Below are 19904 nucleotides of genomic sequence, written 5' to 3' on the forward strand. Positions count from 1 at the left end.
GTGCACAGCTCTGTCCACTGACTACACTGGGGAGAAAAGGTTCTTTTTTCGTCTTGTGAGTCACAGCTCCGTTGTATTCGCAAAGGAACCGGAGAAGGATCAGACAGGAGGTGGGCCGTGGATTTGCCTCCTTCCTCAGGGGGAAAAAATTCCTGGGATTTGTCAAAAGGAGTCGTGCTGGCCCTGACAGACAAATCTCTTTGGGAGAGCCACCAGAACCAAGGGCTGTTCTATAAAAGGGAAAGGAAAAGAAAATAAAGAGCAGGGGAGAGCTGGAAGGTGGTGAAGGGAGGGCGGGAAGCTCCATGGTGGCCCTGCAGATGTGCTGGGTGAGCCAGCCCAAGGGGGCTGTCCTTGGAGACAGGTGGAGCTCTGTGTGGGCAGCTGCAGCTCCTGGGGGACAGTTAAATGTCCACGTCATATCTTCCAGTCCTTTTTGCCCCCATCCCTGATGACCTTGCCCAGCTGGAAGTGTGGACATGGTGTGATGTCCACTGCCAACTTCCCCTTCCTCCACTGTCCTCCTTCCTTTGCTCTTGGCATCTCCTTTCTTCTCTTCTTATGCTTTCTCTTCATTACTCCTGTTCCTCTTCCTCCTTTGCTCCAGCTTCGACTCTTGTCTCCGTGTGATATATTTTTCTTACACAAGAAAAGCCACCACACTCTGGATGCTTTGTTTCTCTGCTGAGTTGTGTCTTTCTGAAAAGGAAGCCCTTCACATGAAGGTCTGTGTTGCTACTTTTTGTTTCTGGACCACCAAGAGCTGCTGCCCATGGAGGCCTCTGGACACCGTGAGAATATGAATAATGATAATTAATGCAGCACTGCATGCATGGAAGAGATGGAAGAACTGATGACACAGGGCTGACGTTTGAGACCCTTCTGGTAAGACTGCTGAGATGTTCCTCCTGCAGTTGTGGAGCGATTCCCAATGCAATGCCCTTTCCCACATTCTTCTCCTAGAACATCCTCACCCCAGAGGTTCTGTGGTTCATCCCCACATTGTGGTGATGGGTCTTGAGCTCAACCAAGGGAGCTTGTGGAGATCTTCCAAAGGCACTGAGCCAAGCAGTGAACGCGGGCCATTAAAATGTGTGTCTGCTCTGTGCAGCCTTTCCAGGAAACTTCTCCAGGTCTTTGTGCCTGCAGAGAGCTCTGCTAGAGGAGTAGGAAGTGAGGAAACAGTGGAAATGGCAGGAGGAGGGAGCAGGGAGCTCTTCTGCCCTCACCCAGGAGGCGCCTCCTCTGTCTAGGCTCTTGGAGCAATAGTCAAACCCCAAATAATTCAGTTTAAAGCTCCACAGCAGCTGGACTGCCAGTCCTGTTGTCAGGACACCCGAGGTCAGCCCCGCTGACTTTAGGCAGCTGCAGGGCTCTTATTTGTGCTTCTCCCCCACTCCTCTGGTGTCCATAAACCCCTGGGTGATGTGCTCAACTTGGTGTCCTGTAGCGGTGTCCCTTCAGAGGTGCACAGAAGGTGCCAGGGGTTTCCTCACACTTGGGATGTGCTGGGGTGACCCTCCCACTGTGCTGTTCCCAGCACCCACAGCCCTGTGGTGGGAGCCCCAAGGACCATGGCATCACACAAAGGGCTGGGCTTTGTTATTAATCAGTGTCTCATAACTCTGAGATCTTTTCTGACCCCACAGACTGCCCCGTTCCCTGTGAGGGCACCACTCCGTGACCGGGCTCTGCTTGGGGACTCCAGGGTTGGATCCATGATTGGCTGCATGCCCCCAGCATTCCAGGGCTCTCTTCTGCACCAGGCTCTGGGAAGGAGGGCGGGAGGGAGCCGTGGTGCCATAGCAGAGCCTGCACCCCTCACGTCCTGCGCTCCCGGAGTGCGTCAGATGCGCCACGTAGGGCTCAAAGTATGAACGGGTTGGTGTCTCTATCTTCACACGCCTTCACAGGCTGACATCAAACAGTCAGAACAAACAAATAGCTAGGGTTTTCCCTACCCAATTTAAGTAAATTTGGGTTGCTTCCCAGAGGCACTTTTGCTGTGCTCTAGCATGACTTTTTGTGCTTGACAATAGCTCCACTTTGCATATAGGGGGAATTTTAAAACCATTCTCTTTGTCCCAGTTCATTTGAGGACAGCATTAAATATCTTCATTTTCCTTAGGCTTTCAAACCCCAAACAGCTTATACATACCATGTTAAACATCTTTTTTTTCCCCTGTGGTAATTGAAGAAATATGATCCAAGTGGTGCAACCACATTTTGGCCTTTTGTTTCTTTTTAGAGCATTGTGGCTCCGGGAACACACTGTCCAGGTGATGTTCTCTCTGCCAACTGGGCCAAAGAATTCTACTCCAGGACTAGTGGTAAGCAGGAGAAGATCTGTCATCCTACAAAAAGGTTCCTATTTTATGGTGGAAGAGAAATGGAAACTTAAAGCTGTGGGGTTTTTAAATGAAAGAAAGGAATTGATGGGGGAAGAGTGACCCTTCAACAGTGATTTTATTAGGAGTTAACGTACTTACTTGGAGGATTGAGGCATCACAAAAGCTCATACCAAGCATTGGGCCAAGAGCCTCTAAGAGAGGTTAAACCTCTGCTCTCCCTGGCAGATGGAGGGGAGGGAGAAGGCCTCCTCTGTGTTTTGACCGACACATTCCTTGCTAGACCTGAGAAACCCTTCTCAAGGACACTTCAGTTGAACTTGGCTTGTCTCCAAAGTATTACATTACAACAAAAGACTGATTTGTCTGAAAATTTCCATGGGCTCAAGCTGAGAGGTTTCCTTGCTTCCCAGCACACAGAGGAGATGGAAATGAACTCCTGTTTGCTCTGGCGGGGGCAAAAGGGGATCCCAGCTCTGAGCGAATGCGGCTCCACACGTCCGCTCCTTACTCATCCGGAGTCCACTCGAGGTGCGTAATGTTACGGAGCAAAATAAACTTCCCCTTAAAGATGCTTTTGTTGGAGATCTGGAAAAGTCCAGGGCCCAGCTTGAGTCCAAAGGAGTTTCCTCAGCACTGGCCGTGGCCCATGACATCTGAACAGAGCAATTCCATCGTTGTGTCTGCAAACTGCAGAGGGGTGGGACAAGAAGATCCAACTCATTCCATGACCCTGTGACTTTGTGTTTAGGGATGGGAAGGTTAAGAATTTGGCTAGCCGTGCAGGGACATTGTAAGGAGATAGTAAAATTTTTTTTTTTTTTTTTTGCAAAATTGAAAAAGTAATTTGAGCGTAAAATCCAACATTGCTTTTCTCAATGCCGCACTCAGCTAGAGGAACCTCAGCACTGCCATCCCATGGATTTTACCTATTGTGTTCCCCTGTCACCATTTATGTATTTATTTTCATTAAAATTTGTTTCATTGCACCTCTTCTGATTTCTGATATCATTGTGAAGTAGGGCTGAAGCTGTTTATTAACTGATATGCAGTTTTTTATCTTTATCTCAGTAGGTCTGTATTTCCTTCAAACTTTACTTTTATTTATTGCAACATCTCTATGTTATATTATATTCTAAATAAAAAATGTTCTTTTTCTTATAATATATTTTTAATTAATCTATTATTAAATTCTTCTTATTAAATCCTCTATTATTTAAACATATGTTTGTTTAAATACAGGAAGCCTAAAAGAGGTTTTATCATAGTCTGCAGAGGAATATTTTACATTATGAAGATCAAAACTTAGAAGATGTTTATTATAAATTTTAATATTGGATTTGGAGACATGCTCCAGCTCTTACCTAAAAAGCAATAAACACAAACCACCTCTCCCTTTCGCCTGGGAATGGTCCCCATATTCTTCCTTTAAAAATACGTCTGAGGATAGAACTGGAAAAGTGTCTGGAAAAAAAAAAAGAGGAGGTACAAATTTTCACATTATCAAGCTTTAAAACAGATTTTTAGATTGGTGAAAACAAGCTCAATAAAATTACAAAGTAAAATTTACAGAAAAATTGACTTGTATGACCTTTTTTTACAAGTAAATGCGCTTCTTATCACCTTGGAGTCTGTGCCCAGTCAGGTTATGAGAAGCAGGGAGGGGAAATGAGGAGGGAGCTTGTTAGGGGACTCAAAATGTGCAGTTTTAAAATTATTTTTGATTCAACACCACCAGGGGAGTAAGAAGAACTTGACTTGAGGAGACTCAGGCCTGGCTGTGAACTGGAAGGTGGGGCAGGCCTTGTGCAAGTCAGGCAATGATGGATTGCTCTGTCAAAGTGTGCATTTATGGCCCTTTAATAATAAAGAATCTTAATCATAACCTCCCATGTTGCCTACCCATTCAGGTGTTCATTCATGAGTAATGTAGCTTCTTTTTTAAAGGAAGGATCTTCCTGTGAAAATGGAGCTAGAGGCAAATAAATAAAAATTTTATTAGTCACTCAAGATGATTTACTTTGACTTCCAGTTCCCCCAGTAAATTTTGTAGTTACTGCAAATGAGCAAACAGATTTAATGTGGTGGGGAACAGCACATCCTTCTCTCAATGTATTTTTTTCTCAGACAAACTGTTATGAAATCATTCCTCAGTCTGTCTTCTGGTTCCTGGTCTCTAAGTGAAGAGGACAAAAAATTTAAAAATAATTAAAATTCTATTTTGGAGTTTGGTCTTGTAGTATCTGTCTGAACTCAGAAGTGTCAGAAATCTCACGGGAACCTTTTCTAGCGAGCTTCCCTGTCCATTTTTGCAATGTCAGGAGATGCAGACAAGCTCTTGAATTTTTCAGAAGTCAGTTCTAAATCCGATACACGGTTGCAAGAAGAGCTTTTCAGATTGGTTCAGAGCACAAAGCATCCCAAGGTGCTGGTTCGTGTGGAATCACACCGGCACATTTTCAGCCTATAACAAATTCCATAGGGAAAGGGCTTTGCATCTCTCTTGCCATTGCATTCGCGGAAGAAGGAGGGTGGGAAGTGCAAATGATATTCACAACAGCCCGATGTCATGCAAATCATGTGCGGTTTCAGCAAAGCCAGCTTGAACAGGGCCAGCTGAAGGCACTGGAGACCTGGCTGTTGAATAAACAAATATTAAGGAAAATGGTGGCAGATGTTCACTTATTTGCAAGGGAAGTTTAAAGGGATTTACGAGAAATATTTGCAACAAGAGGTGAATGAGGAAGTGACTTCAAAGAGGAAATGAACTTCCTAAAAAGACACGACCCCTGGGGATTTTTATTCTCAATTCACATGAGAAGTGGTATTACTTTTGCTGCTGCTTTTAAAAATATAGCTGTGAAACACTATTGATCTTTGCCTGCTGTGAACCATTGCCTGCCCTAATTTTTCTTCTATTTAAAGGGATATTTTAACTGCAATGCCTTTCACATTTGGCACCTCCTTCCTAAGTGATCCAGAAAACCTGGCTGCATTCTGAGGATGGTGTGGACTTCACTGTCAGACAGAAAATTTCCAGAGGTGCTTTCAGGAGTGTCCAGGAGCTGCCCCTGGGAAAAGAAACCAAACCCCTGGGCTCTGGTGAAACAGTCACTTTTCAAAGTCTCATCTCTCCTTGAGTGTTCTGATATTTGTTCTGCAGTTATGGGCGACATTAACTTCAGGGATGGTGTTCATATGCCCCTCAAATTTTCCTCAAAATGAAATAAGCATCCTTTTTCTTTCTTCATACTTAGGAAAAACACACAGAAACTTCACTTCAGTGTTTTATCCATGTCCACCTAATGAACTGGAGATTCAATTTATAATAGAATGAAAACCATTCCTGATGCAGAGTGAAGGCTATGTAGAACATCCAAGTGTTCTTACTATACAATAATGTCATCTTCCCTCTGGAATGATGCTAAATCCTTTTCTTGATTTATAAAAAGGTCCTCCTCTTCATGGTCAGGTTGGGAAATTTTTTTTCCGCATCCAGCCTGGGTCAGTTATGATGACAAATACTGAAACACTTGACCTAGCAAGCAGTGACAATGTAGTTCACTGTCCCACTGCCAGAAGCACATCCTAAGTTTGCTTGAAATCCTACCAATTCATTAGACACTCAGAAAATTCAGTCCATTTCTAATTTTAAAATATTTTCTTTTCTTCCTGCCTTCACTGAAATTCTCCATGCTATAAAAATCCCAGCCCTGATTTAGTTGGAATGGTCTCTCCCTCCCTGCCTCTCTGGACGTAATAGCTCTGGATGTGATGGCATCACCAGATGGAACATCCCTGCCTTGTGTAAGAGCTGCTATTTCACCTCTGCGCCAGCTCAGCCAGGATTTGCTTTAATGAGTACCTACCTCTGCTACTTAGAAACTCTATTATTTGTTAGGCAGGATGAATTAATCTTGTCTAGGCAACAGGCTGGAAAGCCACAACTGCGAGGACACTGAGCTGTGTCAGTTCTCAGGGCAGGGTTTTGGAGCGGCTGGACAACAGCCACATTTTGTTGCTCTGTCATGGTTCACTGGAGAGTTTCAGTGCTTAAAATCACATTAAAAGATCCTTTTGCTGTTTTTTTACCCCAAAGTCCTGGTACTTTTTGTGGTCTTGGTTTTACCTCCCATCTCTAAGGACCTGCCAGCATAAATGTGGGGATATCCGTGTTAGCTGAAGCCTGTGTGGCTTGCATGGCGTTCCCTTGATGAATGCCTATGGAATAATTTCTTTGGGTAGATCTTCTAAAGGGGAAAGGAAGATGAGACCACTTGGGGAAAAGGCCTTCCCACCCCCACAGCTGCTCAGAGTCCTGGGCATTGCTTTCACTCATTTAGCAATTTTGGGGTGTGTGTGTGCGTGTTTCAAAGGTTCAGGTGCTCCCAGAGGAAAGCCAACCGCAAACGCAGCGCTTTTGGGGCAAACGAATGGGTGTTAAAGTTCCCTGTCAGCAGGGCAGGTTTGGACAGGGATGCACGCACACACCTACATCCACCACGGAGTGAGCCTGGGCTACACCTGGTTACTGCGAGAAAATAAAATACAGAGTAGGAATGCAGCTCCCACAGTGCCTTGGAAGGATTTTGGGGTTTTTCCTGAGACAGGAGCATGAGCTGCTACTTTGATCTTGGAGGCCTTTTCCAACCTTACTGATTCTATGATTCTCCTAGGTAAAGATCTGAGGCACCTGCAAGCAGGATGCTCTTGGTTGTGTGACACTTTGTGTTTTGCCAGTGCTTTTCTGCTAAGTGTTAGGTAATTTAATATTAAATATATGTATATATGTATATATGTATATATGTATATATGTATATATGTATATATGTATATATGTATATATGTATATATGTATATATGTATATATAGATATATATATTAGGGTTGCAATTGGTTAGAAGATGCAAAGTATTTTCAGGTGTTTGTAGATGTACCCTGCTATGGACTAGACAGAATCATAGAAACCCAGACTGGCTGGGGTTGGAAGGGACTTTAAAGATCATCTCTACCCCCCTGTCACTTCCAGGTGTCCAGGTTGCTCCAAGCCCCATCCAGCCTGGCCTTGGGCACTTCCAGGGATGGGGCATTGATCCAGAGATTCTCAGTGGGTATGCAGTGGGTTGGTTTGAAAGCAGATGCTTTGAACATTATTTGTCTTCTTCCCCAAGGTTTAGAGTTTCCCTGCCTTGTTTCCTCTCCAATGGGGAATGCCCGTTGGATGGAAAGTAACCAGCATGAGTTAAATTCAGAGTGCTCTGTACTCTGCCCTCTTGCAATGGTAAACTAGAGAGATCTCACCAGCTTTAACCAGTTCCCTCTCCCAAAGGTCCTCAGCTCCCAACTCACCTAGGCCACCTCTGGCTCTGCTTTCTTGAGCTTCAGCTGGACATGAACACTGAGATTTTCAGTGTGGACTCAGGATTTTCAGACACGAAAATCACAGAATGGAAAATTTGGTCAGGTCTGATTTTGGTTGTGATCAGTGTCTTGCCAATATTAATGAAAATATCTGGACTTAGTCTATAAGTAAGCAGAGAAGTCCCAGATTTTACACTAATAGGAAAAAAAAGAGGACCAGAGGAAAGAATTACAAATTGAATTCAATCCTGTTGTTCCTCAGTATGCTATCTGCAAACTGAAATCCCAGACTGAAAGAAGAGAAGCACTCAACTCTTCCCAAGTAGAGTTTTTTCCCATGATATTCCTTTGGGATATCGCTGTTTTTCTGCCTTGTGTGGCTCTTTTCATGCATTTTAGCAAAGGGAGTAGGATGTCTCAAATCACGTCCTTTTCCATATTTAAAGCATAGAGATACAGCCTGCCTTTTTCTGTCCTATACGTACATTGCTACAACATTTAGGTGTTTTCCTTCCTGGTCTTCCAGAGGGAACAGCACAGATTTGCAATAAGCCTTCCAGAGCTGTTCACCTACTTCACTGGCAGTGGACAGGCAGGGAACACGTGGCAGATCCATTCCCTCTCTCCAGCCAAGCCACCTGTTGACTTTTCTGGATTGATGCTGAAAACCAAAGGATGATTTTCTTGCGGCCACTTGTTAGAGGAAGGTCCCCTAGAATCTGGAAAAGCAGCTGCCTTGGGAGCTCAGGTGCAGAACCCAATCTGGTCAGATGCCTGCAGGGCTCCGACTCGGCGTGTGTCAGGAATTCCTACGCAGTGGGCAGAGAGCGAGTGATGCTGGGGAAAGCCTTTGGCAGGGATAAGAGGTGACCTGCCCCCAAAGCATGGAGCTCTCATGAACCCAGACTTCCTGCTGAGGTCCTCTCCTTTTTTCACACTGCCTAGGGTGAAACACTTCCCCCAGCCTAGGCTGGGGAGCAAGAATTTGGCAGGGCAGGTTTCCTCTGGGGAACATTCTTATCTTTTGTGTCATCCGGACGTGCCCCTGCTCAGAGGGAAGGAGGAGCTCCTCCTTGATCACACTATCTCAGCCATCATGCTTCAATCCATTTGGGCTGGCCCTTCCCTAATTAGGGCAGCAGTCACCCAAAACACCTTCTCCATGGATGATCCTGCAGCCGCCTGATTGCTGCCCATCATCTCCCTCTGAAACCACTGGCCTTGTCTTCATTCCTCCCTTGCTCAGGGAGGTGGCAATTCACCTGTGGGGACACTGAGCTGAGTGGGTGTCACGGGAAAAAAGCCCCACATGTGGTCTGATCCTGCCCCCATTCACCCACAGCCCAGAGAGGCATTGAAGTGACGCTTTTGCAAGGGTCCTCAGGATGTTGCGTTTTTGGGACTGAAGATGGTCTCTGAAGTGATGAGGACTGAGTGGTGAGAATTGCTGGAGGTGTTTAGGTGCCTGGGTACAGGAGGAATACAAAGGAACTGCACGCCTGTGGAGATGGAAATGAGCTCCAAAGCAGAGGCAGAACTGTCACACTCTCAGGGCTGGAGAGTTGTTGGGAATATTGACCTGTAGGACACTGGGATAAACTTGGACCAAAGAAGAGGACTTTGAGTGGCTGGAAGGAAGGTGACTGGGTGAAATACTGCACTTCTGGGTTGGTCTCTAGGCAGAGGCGGTGAGGGGACAGGGCACCAATATTAAGATGTGGGAGTACTGGGGACAGTCAGCAGTGCTATGATTGAGGGGGCCTGAGGTGACATTTGGTCACAGGCTGGTGCAGGTGATGAGTGATAGGCAGTACAGTGATCCCCTGGGATGTCTCCTTCCCAGCTTCCCCTCTTTTCTCACCAGAGGTGAAAATGTAGGGAAGAGGCTGGGTTTCCTCAAAGATCCTCACTGCAAGAGAAGGACACACTGTTTGAGCTCCTGCTCCAGCTTTCAAGGAAGCACAGCCCTGCTCTGGTCTAGTGGTCATTTGCATCCCAAAGCAGTTTCCCCTCCAGAGAACAGCAAACAGCTCTGGGCTGCTCTACTGCTCTAGCCTGGGAAAAGGGAAGAGAGGAAGGGAAGTCAGTTTACACCAAGGCAGTGTTATGCAACTCCAGTATTGTACTTTCCCTTTGAAGCTGCCAGGGTGGTGCTGGCATCTCTGCTGTAGATAAGAGGAGCTGGCTCCTCCAGGGATGGAACAGTGAAATCCCTTTTCACTTGAGGCCAAAGGGAAAAAAAAATGATTCCATCTGGGATATTTAAGCTACAGGCATCTTGGGTTTTACACATCAGAGAATTTAATGCTGCTGGTAGTGCTCTGTAATACTCCATGTAATCAATTAAAGAACTGTTCCATCCTAAATACTGCTGAAGGAAAACACAAACAAAGGAGCCCATAAAGGTAATATTTTCAATTTATTTATATAAACAATTGCATTTTAACAACATTGTTGTCCTACAAAAATAAAGTGAAAAACAATTCACAGAATTTTAAATAAATAATCTCAAACATCCACACTTAGTCGCTGCAGAGTACAAAACGCAGAGTGCACAGGAATCCTTGCTGAAGCAGCCTGTAACTTAACTCAAGTGAGATGGTCTGAGGAATTCCTCTGCACCTACCCCAAAATAACTCGATCTGTCCAGACTGGCCTCCCTTTGCCTCTCTGCCAAACCCTGTTCCTGGGCTGGTGGCAGAAGGGTGCTCTGAAGGGTGCCCAGAGCTGGGTCTGATGGACAATTTGCATGAGGAACAAGCATCCAAGCAGTGTTCACTCGTTAGCACATACAGTACTGACCACCTTTGGGTACAAGGGGAGAGAAGGTTCTCCCTTCTTTGTGCTTCAGAGAAAGGAAATAAATGCCCTTCTTGCTCCCACAGCATCCATACCAAGGACCACTCCAGAAGAGTCACTGGTATCGATGGCTGCAGGAGAGCTTGGTTCTGCTGTTCATGGCCACAATTACAGACCTACCCAGCACGAGGCATGGCTGGCTCTAAACAAATCCATGGAAACAGAAGCCACAGACAAACTACACTGCTGCCAGAGCTGGTACAATGCACAAGCCTCTACAAGTGCTTGAGAGTTCAGATGAAATAGAAAACTCAAGTCCTTTTCCACAAGTAGTCAAGGAATTTTGGGCAGGGGCACAGAACACCCGGTTGCTGCTCTATTCCAGTCTGAAGTGACATTTTCTTTTTCCCTACAGTTCCCCAGCTGCTTTTATGGGAAGATCATCTTCTACATTTCCTCTCTAGAAATTAAAAAAAGATACCCTTACATGCAAAGTCTGAAGTCCTATACAAGATCCTGTGTAATCTGTGTGCCCAGATGAGACTAGATATTTTACTGCTGGATTAGGACAAACATGACTAGGAGATTTTGTGCTGGCCAGTTTTAAAGAAGCTTAAGCCATTTACTTAAAATACCTCAGTTTATAAATTATAAATAAAACATTATCCCTTTTCCTCCCCCCCAACCCAACCCCAATAAATAGAAGTACAAAATGCACGTACAGCTTGTGCACACAGGCAGAGCTACCTCCTGTGTCTGGAAGTGCTGTTGAATCTTTTGTGTTCAGTTCTCTGTGTATATACAGAGCTTCTCAGTTTACAGCCCCCCTGTTTTTGGGAGCACAAAGCCACAGCACACCCTAACTCCAGCTATACTGTCCTTCTGTCCTTAGAGTAACAGATATTAAAATTACATTATCAAGTAGACCAGAGAACTACAGCTATGAAAAGAATCCCAGTGCCTTGGGCTAAGTTTAAGACTTCCCCAGAGTTACATAATAAAAACATCCCTATGCAAATGCAAACAGCCTTGCATTGCAGCCTGAGAGTCAGTTACTGCTAAACTCAATCTCTCATTCTCACCCCCTTACACAACAACTACAACGGTCATACTTCCTTCAAAAAGAAGTAGAATCCAGGAAAAGTGCTGTTTTCTTTAAATATTTAAAATATTAAAAACATTTTTTAAAAGTTGTTAAAAAATTCACTTTAAATATTTAAAACATTATAAACATATTCTTAAAAAGTTGTAAAAAAATTGACTTTCATCTAAATCCAGAAGTGGATTTGCATGTAAGAGACATTAAGTTATGATACAAAGTGCCCTAACTGCAGTGAGGGAGAGGTAGTATCAACAACAAATGCAATGCATTTTCTGACCTTACATAAAGAAGTGAGTCTCAAGTATTTTGTTTTTTTTTTTGTTAATTTCTGAGTGCTCATACGAAATCCATACTCTCTTCTGGCAGTTTTCATTAAGTCAGATTTTTTCTTGTACTTTTAGATCAACTTGCTTTCAAGTCACTGAGAAAAAAAGTTGCTTTTGTAGTGTTATGTGACCTATGAAAACTGTCAGACAGAATCACCACCACTCCCTTTCATCAAGTATTAAAACAATAGTAAAAAGAAGGTGGAACCTTTATCCACTTTGGAATACATTGTTCTGTTACAGAAGATTTTAAACAAGGGATTCACCACTGTTAAGTTGAAACACAGAAAATCCCTTTTGTAAATGGAAGCCTTACCTCAGTAAGGAATTTAAGGCAACCCCCACAATGAAGATGCTCAAGTTGTTTTTTTTAAATACTAAGCCATAAATAGAATAAATAACACAGTTAAATAAATAAATAGAGAGATAGATGGATTTCTACAGCTCAGCAGAGCGCTCTTTCAGCAGGAGCGTGGGGTTGATATCTTCCATGGCAGTTTTTGAGGTACTAACGTTAATTGTGGCCTCGGTGGGCTCAGGAGGCAGGATGTGGAAGGCAGTGAAGGGACAGCCCTTCACGTTGTTGCAGATGAGCTTCTGCAGGGAGGCCGTGTTGACGATGTCGAAGCCCACCTTGCCCCCGAAGGTGCTGGGCTTCCAGTACTCGGGGGAGCAGATGGCGTTGCCCATCAGCCCCTTCAGGGAGAACGGTGCTCCCATCTCCACCATGGTCTCGCCAAAGATGGCCCCGGGCCGGGGCTTCTCCACCAGCAGGCCTGGGTACAGCTCCATGGCATCAATGTCCCCATACAGCTCCTCCAGCTCCGCTGCCATCTCTTTTTCTCCTGCAACGAGAGAAAAACTGTAAGTGAAAAAATCCCATTTTCTGTGCAAGCCTGTCCTGCTAAAGCCCAGTAATGACAAGGCAGGACTATGTGGGCATTTTAAGACAACGTCTCTCATTTTCTGGGAAAGATGAGGACTGTTACCTGTAAGCTCTTCGAAGGATCGGAACGGTTTCATCATGAAGCGTTTCCTGTACTCGTTCAAGGACTGGTACCTCATCTGTCTGCTTTGGTCAATGGAGGCCTTTGCCACTTTCTGTACTGCAGCAGGAACGTTCTTCCCACCAGCAACCTGTTCATGAAAGAGGAAAAGCTGTAAGATCTCCTGATACGAGTTATGAGGAAGTTGTGCCTTTCCAGTGATTAGTTTTAAATAGCTTTATCCCATTCCCTTGTCCCACCCCCCAGGTCATGCCTCTGTCGGCTCACCGTCAACTTGAGGAAGGACATACCCTGCCAGCACTTTGCTTGGAGAAAGATTTGACCATATGGGAAAGTCCATGCTCCAGCATGATGGAGTTGTTGTAGAGGAACTGCTGGAAGGTGTACTCCTGGTCGTGGATGTGGAAGGTGTCAGGCAGCAGTGGGTGCCAGTGGTACAGGGTGTTGAACTCAGCTGCAATGCGGTTCTGGTACTGAAACCTCTGGTTGAACAGCAGCTCGGGGTCAAACTTCAGCTTGAAGTGGTACCCGCTCAGGTGCTGCACATAGTCCTCTATAACGATCTTGATTGTCTCTCCTGTTGGACAAAAGAACAGGAGAGAATGTTGGCACTGCTCCTCCTCAGTGGCAGGGAAAACACCTGAACTGTCCTAAAATATACTACAGTGAAAGGACAACAAACACTTTTCTGTCATCTCTCCTAGAAAGGAATTCATGTATTTTATGTGATTAATGGGTGGAACAGTACTTCAGACCCCGAGAGTTCTGGGCTATGGGTAGTGAGGTATGTTCTACAGCCTGTTTTCCCCTTCCCAAGGCACGCTTCACAGAACAGCGCACAGCAGTATTTACACTGTGTTCAGTTATACAGTATCTCTAGGAGAGAGGGAGGGGATAACGAGGAAAGCTGATGTCTGAAAGCAAATCTCAGCTTCTGAAGTACATAAATACAATTGTCTTGGTTTATGGTTTCAGTTGCGAAAAGGTTTTTTCCAGCTCAGAGCACATCACCATTTACATAAGACGAAATACCACTGGGCACACAACTAGACAGGGGAACTATGCAGAGTTACATTTTACATAACCTTCCGAACTTTAGACTTAATCACAGCCTTTCTTTTAAAGCATACCTGAGCTGACCCAACCCTAGCGAAAAAAAAAAACCCAAAACCCCAGATCAGGGAGCCTGAGGTCATCCAGCCCCACAGGCTTTCTCTCAGAAAGGAGCTTCCTGAGCTTCCTGTCTTTTCACTGCTTTCAGTTCTGCTTCCCTCAGATAAGGGAATTTATCTGAGTCTTTCTCAGTTCCATCTTTAGCAGAGCTGGGCAGAAGCTGCACCTCAACACAACTCCAGCGAGAGGCCATGAAGGAGCCACCCTCAGCCCAATTGACAGGATAGCTTCCCCCTCACTCCAGCCGTGCAGGCTCGAGCAGGAGCTGCGCATAGCAGCAGGGGCTCTCACCGATCAGAATGAGCCGGGTGGTCTGGAAGAGCTGCTCGTCATCCCAGTCGGGGTGCTGGCGCTTGAGCACGTCACAGACGCGGTTGTGCTCGCGCAGCCAGATCGTGGCGTACATCATCAGACCCGGCACCAGCCCAAACACCTCCTGTCCCACGGAGAACTGCAGGTGCTCGGGCACATGGGGTGGGTACAGCATCTCTGCCTGCGTGTCCCGCACCGTCGGTGGGTACATTTCTCCGTTGATCATCTGTGTGAGGGGGCAACAACAGGAGTTGTGAGCTATGATACTTTGGTTAAGCTCTGTCAACTCTCTCAGCTCTGACTCACACCTCAGATTACCTACACCATTCACACAGCACTAATTTAGGTAATCTATGCCATCCAGTAAGAAGGTAGGAATTCTGAGCTAAGACATACCTGGTATTTTAGCTTTCCATCCTTCCGAAGCCTCAGTTTAAGCTGTCTCTCCAGAGTCTCTCCATAAATGTGGTTCAAGTCAACCTATAAAACAAAAGCATTTGGGACATGAAGCCATCCTGCATTTTTTGCTATTTTAGGGTAAGTCCCACTTCTATGGATACCAGTAGTAGTTCACCCCCTAGATGTTTACCTTTATAATTATATTATCACTACCTTATAAGTATCATGCACCGATATTTAAGATGAAGCCAAATTATTTCCTGGCAACTGGAGCCTTCTCTGTGTAAGAGGAGGTTGTTACACTGACAATTTAAAAGGACTCTGTTTGAAGTGTGAGCAACTTTTTATTGTGCAGACAGCTTTCTATATATACACACACAATTTAGAGCTTCAGTTTGGAGTAACACTTACAGTGAACAGCTCTTTGTCCAAACGATGCCTATCTTGTAGGCAAAGATCTTAAATCCAAGTCTGCTTTTGAAGTTCTTTTTAAACTAAGGCTATTTAGCACTACATAAGCCATACTTAAGTGCTAGACACAGCTCTTAGGAACTGACAAGAGTCCAGAGAAGTTTCGGATACTCACTACATCTAGCATGCTTTAGGTGAAAGCAGATTTTTGGGAACAACAAGAGATCACTGGGCAGGTATTTTAAACAGAACCACTTGTGCAGAGCACATGGTTTTGACCCAGGAAGAGATGCTGCCGAACACTGGAATTTGGCCTGAGGAGCAGTCCCAGAAGGGATAATCCCATGGGATTGTGGCACAGTGTGTGCACAGGTGTTTGTGTCCCCTGGCAACCCGCAGGATGCCATTCTGGCCATTCCAGCCACTCAGCAGCTCCCGAAGAGGATGAGCCGTGTCCCCAGCTGTGACCATACCCCGTGGCCAAGCGCTCTGGTGAAGGCAGGGCCCCGCTTGTGGTCCGTCTTGAAGAACTGGTGGGTGAAGTGCTGGGCGAAGAACGTGAACATCACATTTGTGCCTTGTGGGTCGGGAATAAACTTTCTCCTCAGCAAAAACTTTTCCACGATCAGCTTTGAATCCGGGAGCTCTTTCTTACCTGTGGGAGAAACAGAGAGTGAGATACTCAAGACAACCCTTTATGCAATACTGAAGTTTATTCTTAACAAAAAGGCTTAAGACCTTCAGTGGAATATAATGACAGCAGCATGCAGACAAGGGGGATTACCCACTTTTCTATGCTCATCTTCTTGATTTTATTAGAAATTTATAAATTTAGCATATAACTCAATAGCAAGAACCAGAATAATATTTTTTAGATCTTTAAACAATATATCCAAAACACGGTTATTCCTACGGTCAACTAAACCGAAAAAAGGCTACAGACAAGCAGGTCTCATAGGAACTACTACTTATTTTTTCCTCTTAGAAAAGACCAAGCAATCATTATGTGTCTGGTTTATTCCTCACCTTTAACACCCATTGGTGTTGGACAGTCAAGTCCTACCGGTGGAAGGCTTCTTGTGTAGTAGGAAAGATTGGAAAAAGCTTCCCAGCTTTTGTAACTATAGTCACTATTGTAAGTTGGTGGGCTGTCAATCAAGTGTGATCTTGCTGAAAGACAAATAAGTATTTGGTTATTTTTAACTGTACATTTTACTCTCAAAAAGTAAATCACAAAGCCAGATCTTTTGCACATATTTGGCAGCAGTTGTAAATTCCACACGTATCAGTTCCTGATGTTAAATATGATTACAGTTACTGAATAACAGGACAGGATCCTGGCTGATCAGCTGGGTCTCGCTATTAACACAAGCAGTGGGGTGCCAAGTTCATGTCAGCAAAATCCTGGGATCTTGCAGAAAGCAGAATCAAGCTGCACTTCAGCATGTTTCATACAAGCCTGCATCATGCAGAAGTCTTAAATTTTGGTGTTTCAACTTCAGTGCAGTTTAGGCAGCTTGGTTTGTAGACAGATCAATTCAGTGCAATACTCTGGAGCAAGCTTTAAGAGGACTGGAAGAGACAATTCACACTTACACGTTAGTACATATCTCATAATAGCGTCCCGTAAGAAGGGAATGTTGTTGATAATATTCCAGGCTCCTTTGAAGTGGGTGAGGATGTAGTGGACAGTGTTTGGTGACGGTTTCAGTGCTAGCTTCAGCCACGTGAAGAATTCCGCTGTGAACGACAATGGAAAGGTTATTATTAATTAGCTTACGGAGGATAACCTGCAATGCTGGAATTGGACGAAGCGTTTCATTTCCAGGGAGAGGGTGTGGGATACTCACGTGTGGTGCAGTTCTGCCCGTAGTAGCCCGTCCTGGTGCAGTCGCACTCGTAGCGATCCGGCCCAGCGGTCATGCAGACGCCTCTGTTCTGGCAGGGGTTCGAGCAGCAAGGGTTGGCTGCGGGGGAACCAGAGCTCGGGTTAGCATCTCTGCAGTACAGTCCCACCTTCCCAGCACTTTGCACAGCGATCGAGAATGCCCTGGAGTTCAAGGCTGATCGGGAAGGCATCACGGCGACCATCCATCCGCGGTAACCTCTGAGCTACCAGGGAGCCGCTTTTAAAAGCGCAGGAATTCGCCTCTTGTCTGCTGCCAGCAACAACCCCCCTCAGAAGGGGAGATCACCCCCCACAGGCCAGCGGGGGCCCTGGCACCCATGCACAGCAAAGAAATGGCAAGAGAGTGAGGAGCACGAAAAGCAGAAAGACGAAGCGTGCGTGACTCCGGAGCGCGGGGCGGACTCACCGGCGCGGCCGGCGGCCAGGAGCGCGGCCAGCAGGGCCAGGGGCAGCAGCGGCATGGCGGGGCTGGCTCGGCAGCTCGGAGTGCCGGCCCTTGCTGCACATCCCGTATTTATGGCAGCGCCGAGCGGAGCACGGCTGAGTCACCGACCGGAAGCACCAGCGGGGGGGGGAACTTCTCTGCGCGGCCCGGCCCGGCCCGCCCCGGCCCAGCCCGGCCCGGCTCCGCTGGAGGCAGGTTGTGAGGGACAGCCTGCCTTCGGCTGAGGGGACGGCACGGGGCTGGCACCGTGCCGCACCGAGCTCCCGCCAGCGCGGGTTCCGCTGATTGACGACTTCTTATTATTTACTTAAGTCATTAGGCAGGAGGTGGAGGGTTGTGCTCAGACACGGGCTGCAGAGCACTCGCGCTGCGGAGCGCCACGCACGGCGGTAAGGAAGGAATACTGGAGGGAATTTAGTTGTAGTTTAGTGGTAAGGGATTTAGTGCGTCTGACAAGACCAAACAAGACCAAATCCTGTTATTCGGCATTTTTGGTACAAACGGTGGCTTTTCCCCGGCACTTTTCCTTTAAATTCCCCACCACAACGCGCCCCTACCCCCCGCCCCCGCCCCCCCCCAAAAAAAAAAAAAAATAGTTGCGCTGCAAACAAACTTTCCCTCATTTCCTTGAGAATACTTTATCTTTTGGTCATAGATTATTTTTTATTAATCAGACCGCTTTGCTGCTATTTTTAGTGCCTGTTGCGTGAGGAACGACAATGAAAGCAGGAGGATGTCATACGGTTGTGCAACCGTGCAGTGTGGAGCTGCACTTTCGCCCTCGAGGTCAGCATTAAACACCAAAAACCCATAGTGGCTTCAACAAAGATAGCTTGTGAGGCCGATGGTGTTTGAATTGCAAATCCGTGACTTGGCAGAAAGTGGAATCAGGCCGATTTAAACATCATCTTATTTCTGGCCCCAAAGTGCATTGTGGTCAGTGAGTAATTTGTGTACATCAGTAGTGGGTCTTCCTGGATGTTTTAAGACTGGTACACAAAAAGCTGCATAATCAAGAGAACGCAGATAATATTTCTTTAGATATTTGCATGCAGAAACCACAGGCTGGGTCATACACTTAAGCAGAGGATGTCTGTTAGCCCAGTTGCACTGGGGGTCCTGGAATCTGGCCCCAGCCATGTCTTGCTCAGTCTTATCAAAAGGTGATGTTTTGTTCCTGCAAAAGCCAAATCAATTAATTATGGAATGATAGTTATCCAGTGGATCAGGCTATGGCACACACAGCACTGTAGATCAAGGGTCTACACACATTTTCATACATTTCATATGTCCATCTCACACTGGGTTTGTTCCGTCTCACAAAGCTGTTGTGGATGCTGTCACAGGATAAGATTTTACTGCAAACAGCAGGCAAGTGACACACCTTGTTTAAATAATATGCATAGGAAAATGTTTCTAGAATGTAGAACCAGCAACTTTAAGGGAGAAACTCAAGTAATTGTGTGCAGCCAGACAATCGCCCCTAAAATGATAATGCAAATGTAACTGTGCTATGATTTAGAGGACCCTGGAGATACAGATAACTAATGATACTTAAAGTTTTCAATTATTATAATTAATCAATATGTAAACCAAGAAACAGGGCAGAACTCGAGGCTTTGGAGAGGATGTTTCCCCTTGGGAAGCAGTATTTCTGCAGCTGGAAGACCAGTCAGCACCCCTCACCTTCCACCCATTCAGTGTGCATTCGGTGTGACGTGAGCTCTCTTGAGTCTGATTTTGGCTGGGGAAGGTCACTTGTGTGAGTGTCAGCTGCAGTAGATTTGGAGGGATTCTTCAGCTTCCCAAAATAATGAAAAATCATGGAGATACAACAGTGCTGCTCCTCTGAAGGCTGCCCTTCCCCTCTTGTTGCTTTGGGTTTATCTCAGGTAAAGAACGGGTTGTATGTTGGAAAGGAAATTTTTCTTAGAAACGGAAGTTTGCTGTGGCAGGATTCACCACCAGGTGGAGATTTTCTGCATCAACTAAGTGCTCTTTGTTTTTAGCACATAAACCATCTTTGCCAAGATGATGTTATTTTTCTTTCTGTTACTTGAAGTACCTTTTTGTCCAGGTGAGAGCAGCCTGTGGAACAGAGAACCTTCGTCAGCCTCAGCCTTTTTGCATTCTCTGACATTTCAGGAGGAGGCAATTCCCTGAAGCTGTTCCTGTTTCTATTTTAGGTTTAACTGCATAAATTCACACTTTTCCAAGGCAAGGGTTCAGGACAGAGGATGCAGTGACCTGTAAGGATTGACATGCTTCAGTAGTGCCACCAAAAGAAAGGGAAATTGAGTGGCAATAGGGAA

The 19904-nt window shown here is 45.7% G+C and overlaps 1 protein-coding gene across 3 annotated transcripts; it reads right to left on the reverse strand.

The window, feature by feature from the left end:
- Positions 1 to 10177: 10177 nt before the first annotated feature.
- On the reverse strand, positions 10178 to 17623 carry PTGS2 (prostaglandin-endoperoxide synthase 2). 3 transcript variants are annotated; one of them, XM_040073596.2, is made up of 10 exons: positions 17554 to 17623; positions 17089 to 17205; positions 16835 to 16978; positions 16265 to 16408; positions 15712 to 15893; positions 14825 to 14908; positions 14408 to 14654; positions 13234 to 13520; positions 12926 to 13073; positions 10178 to 12781 (listed from the first exon to the last, which is right to left on the reverse strand). In XM_040073596.2, the coding sequence occupies exons 1-10, from the start codon at positions 17606 to 17608 to the stop codon at positions 12375 to 12377; spliced, it is 1815 nt and encodes a 604-aa protein (XP_039929530.1). In that variant the 5' UTR covers positions 17609 to 17623; the 3' UTR covers positions 10178 to 12374. The 3 variants fall into 3 exon arrangements, with proteins under 3 accessions (XP_039929530.1, XP_039929529.1, XP_039929531.1); XM_040073597.2 differs by lacking the exon at positions 17554 to 17623 and having other exon boundaries at positions 10179 to 10968; positions 12450 to 12781; positions 17089 to 17369; XM_040073595.2 differs by lacking the exon at positions 17554 to 17623 and having other exon boundaries at positions 17089 to 17369.
- Positions 17624 to 19904: the final 2281 nt, after the last annotated feature.

Source organism: Hirundo rustica, chromosome 9 (assembly GCF_015227805.2).
Source record: "Hirundo rustica isolate bHirRus1 chromosome 9, bHirRus1.pri.v3, whole genome shotgun sequence".
Classification (NCBI taxonomy): Eukaryota; Metazoa; Chordata; class Aves; order Passeriformes; family Hirundinidae; genus Hirundo; species Hirundo rustica.

What these genes read in the sequence shown, in the direction of transcription:
- PTGS2 (XM_040073595.2), bottom strand. Translation starts at nt 17,329, where the DNA reads ATGGTCGCCGTGATGCCTTCCCGATCAGCCTTGAACTCCAGGGCATTC. An exon ending in CGGGCAGAACTGCACCACAC is followed by an intron (nt 16,979 to 17,088) that starts GTGAGTATCCCA and finishes TGTCGTTCACAG; the next exon opens with CGGAATTCTTCACGTGGCTG. An exon ending in AACACCAATGGGTGTTAAAG is followed by an intron (nt 15,894 to 16,264) that starts GTGAGGAATAAA and finishes TTTCTCCCACAG; the next exon opens with GTAAGAAAGAGCTCCCGGAT.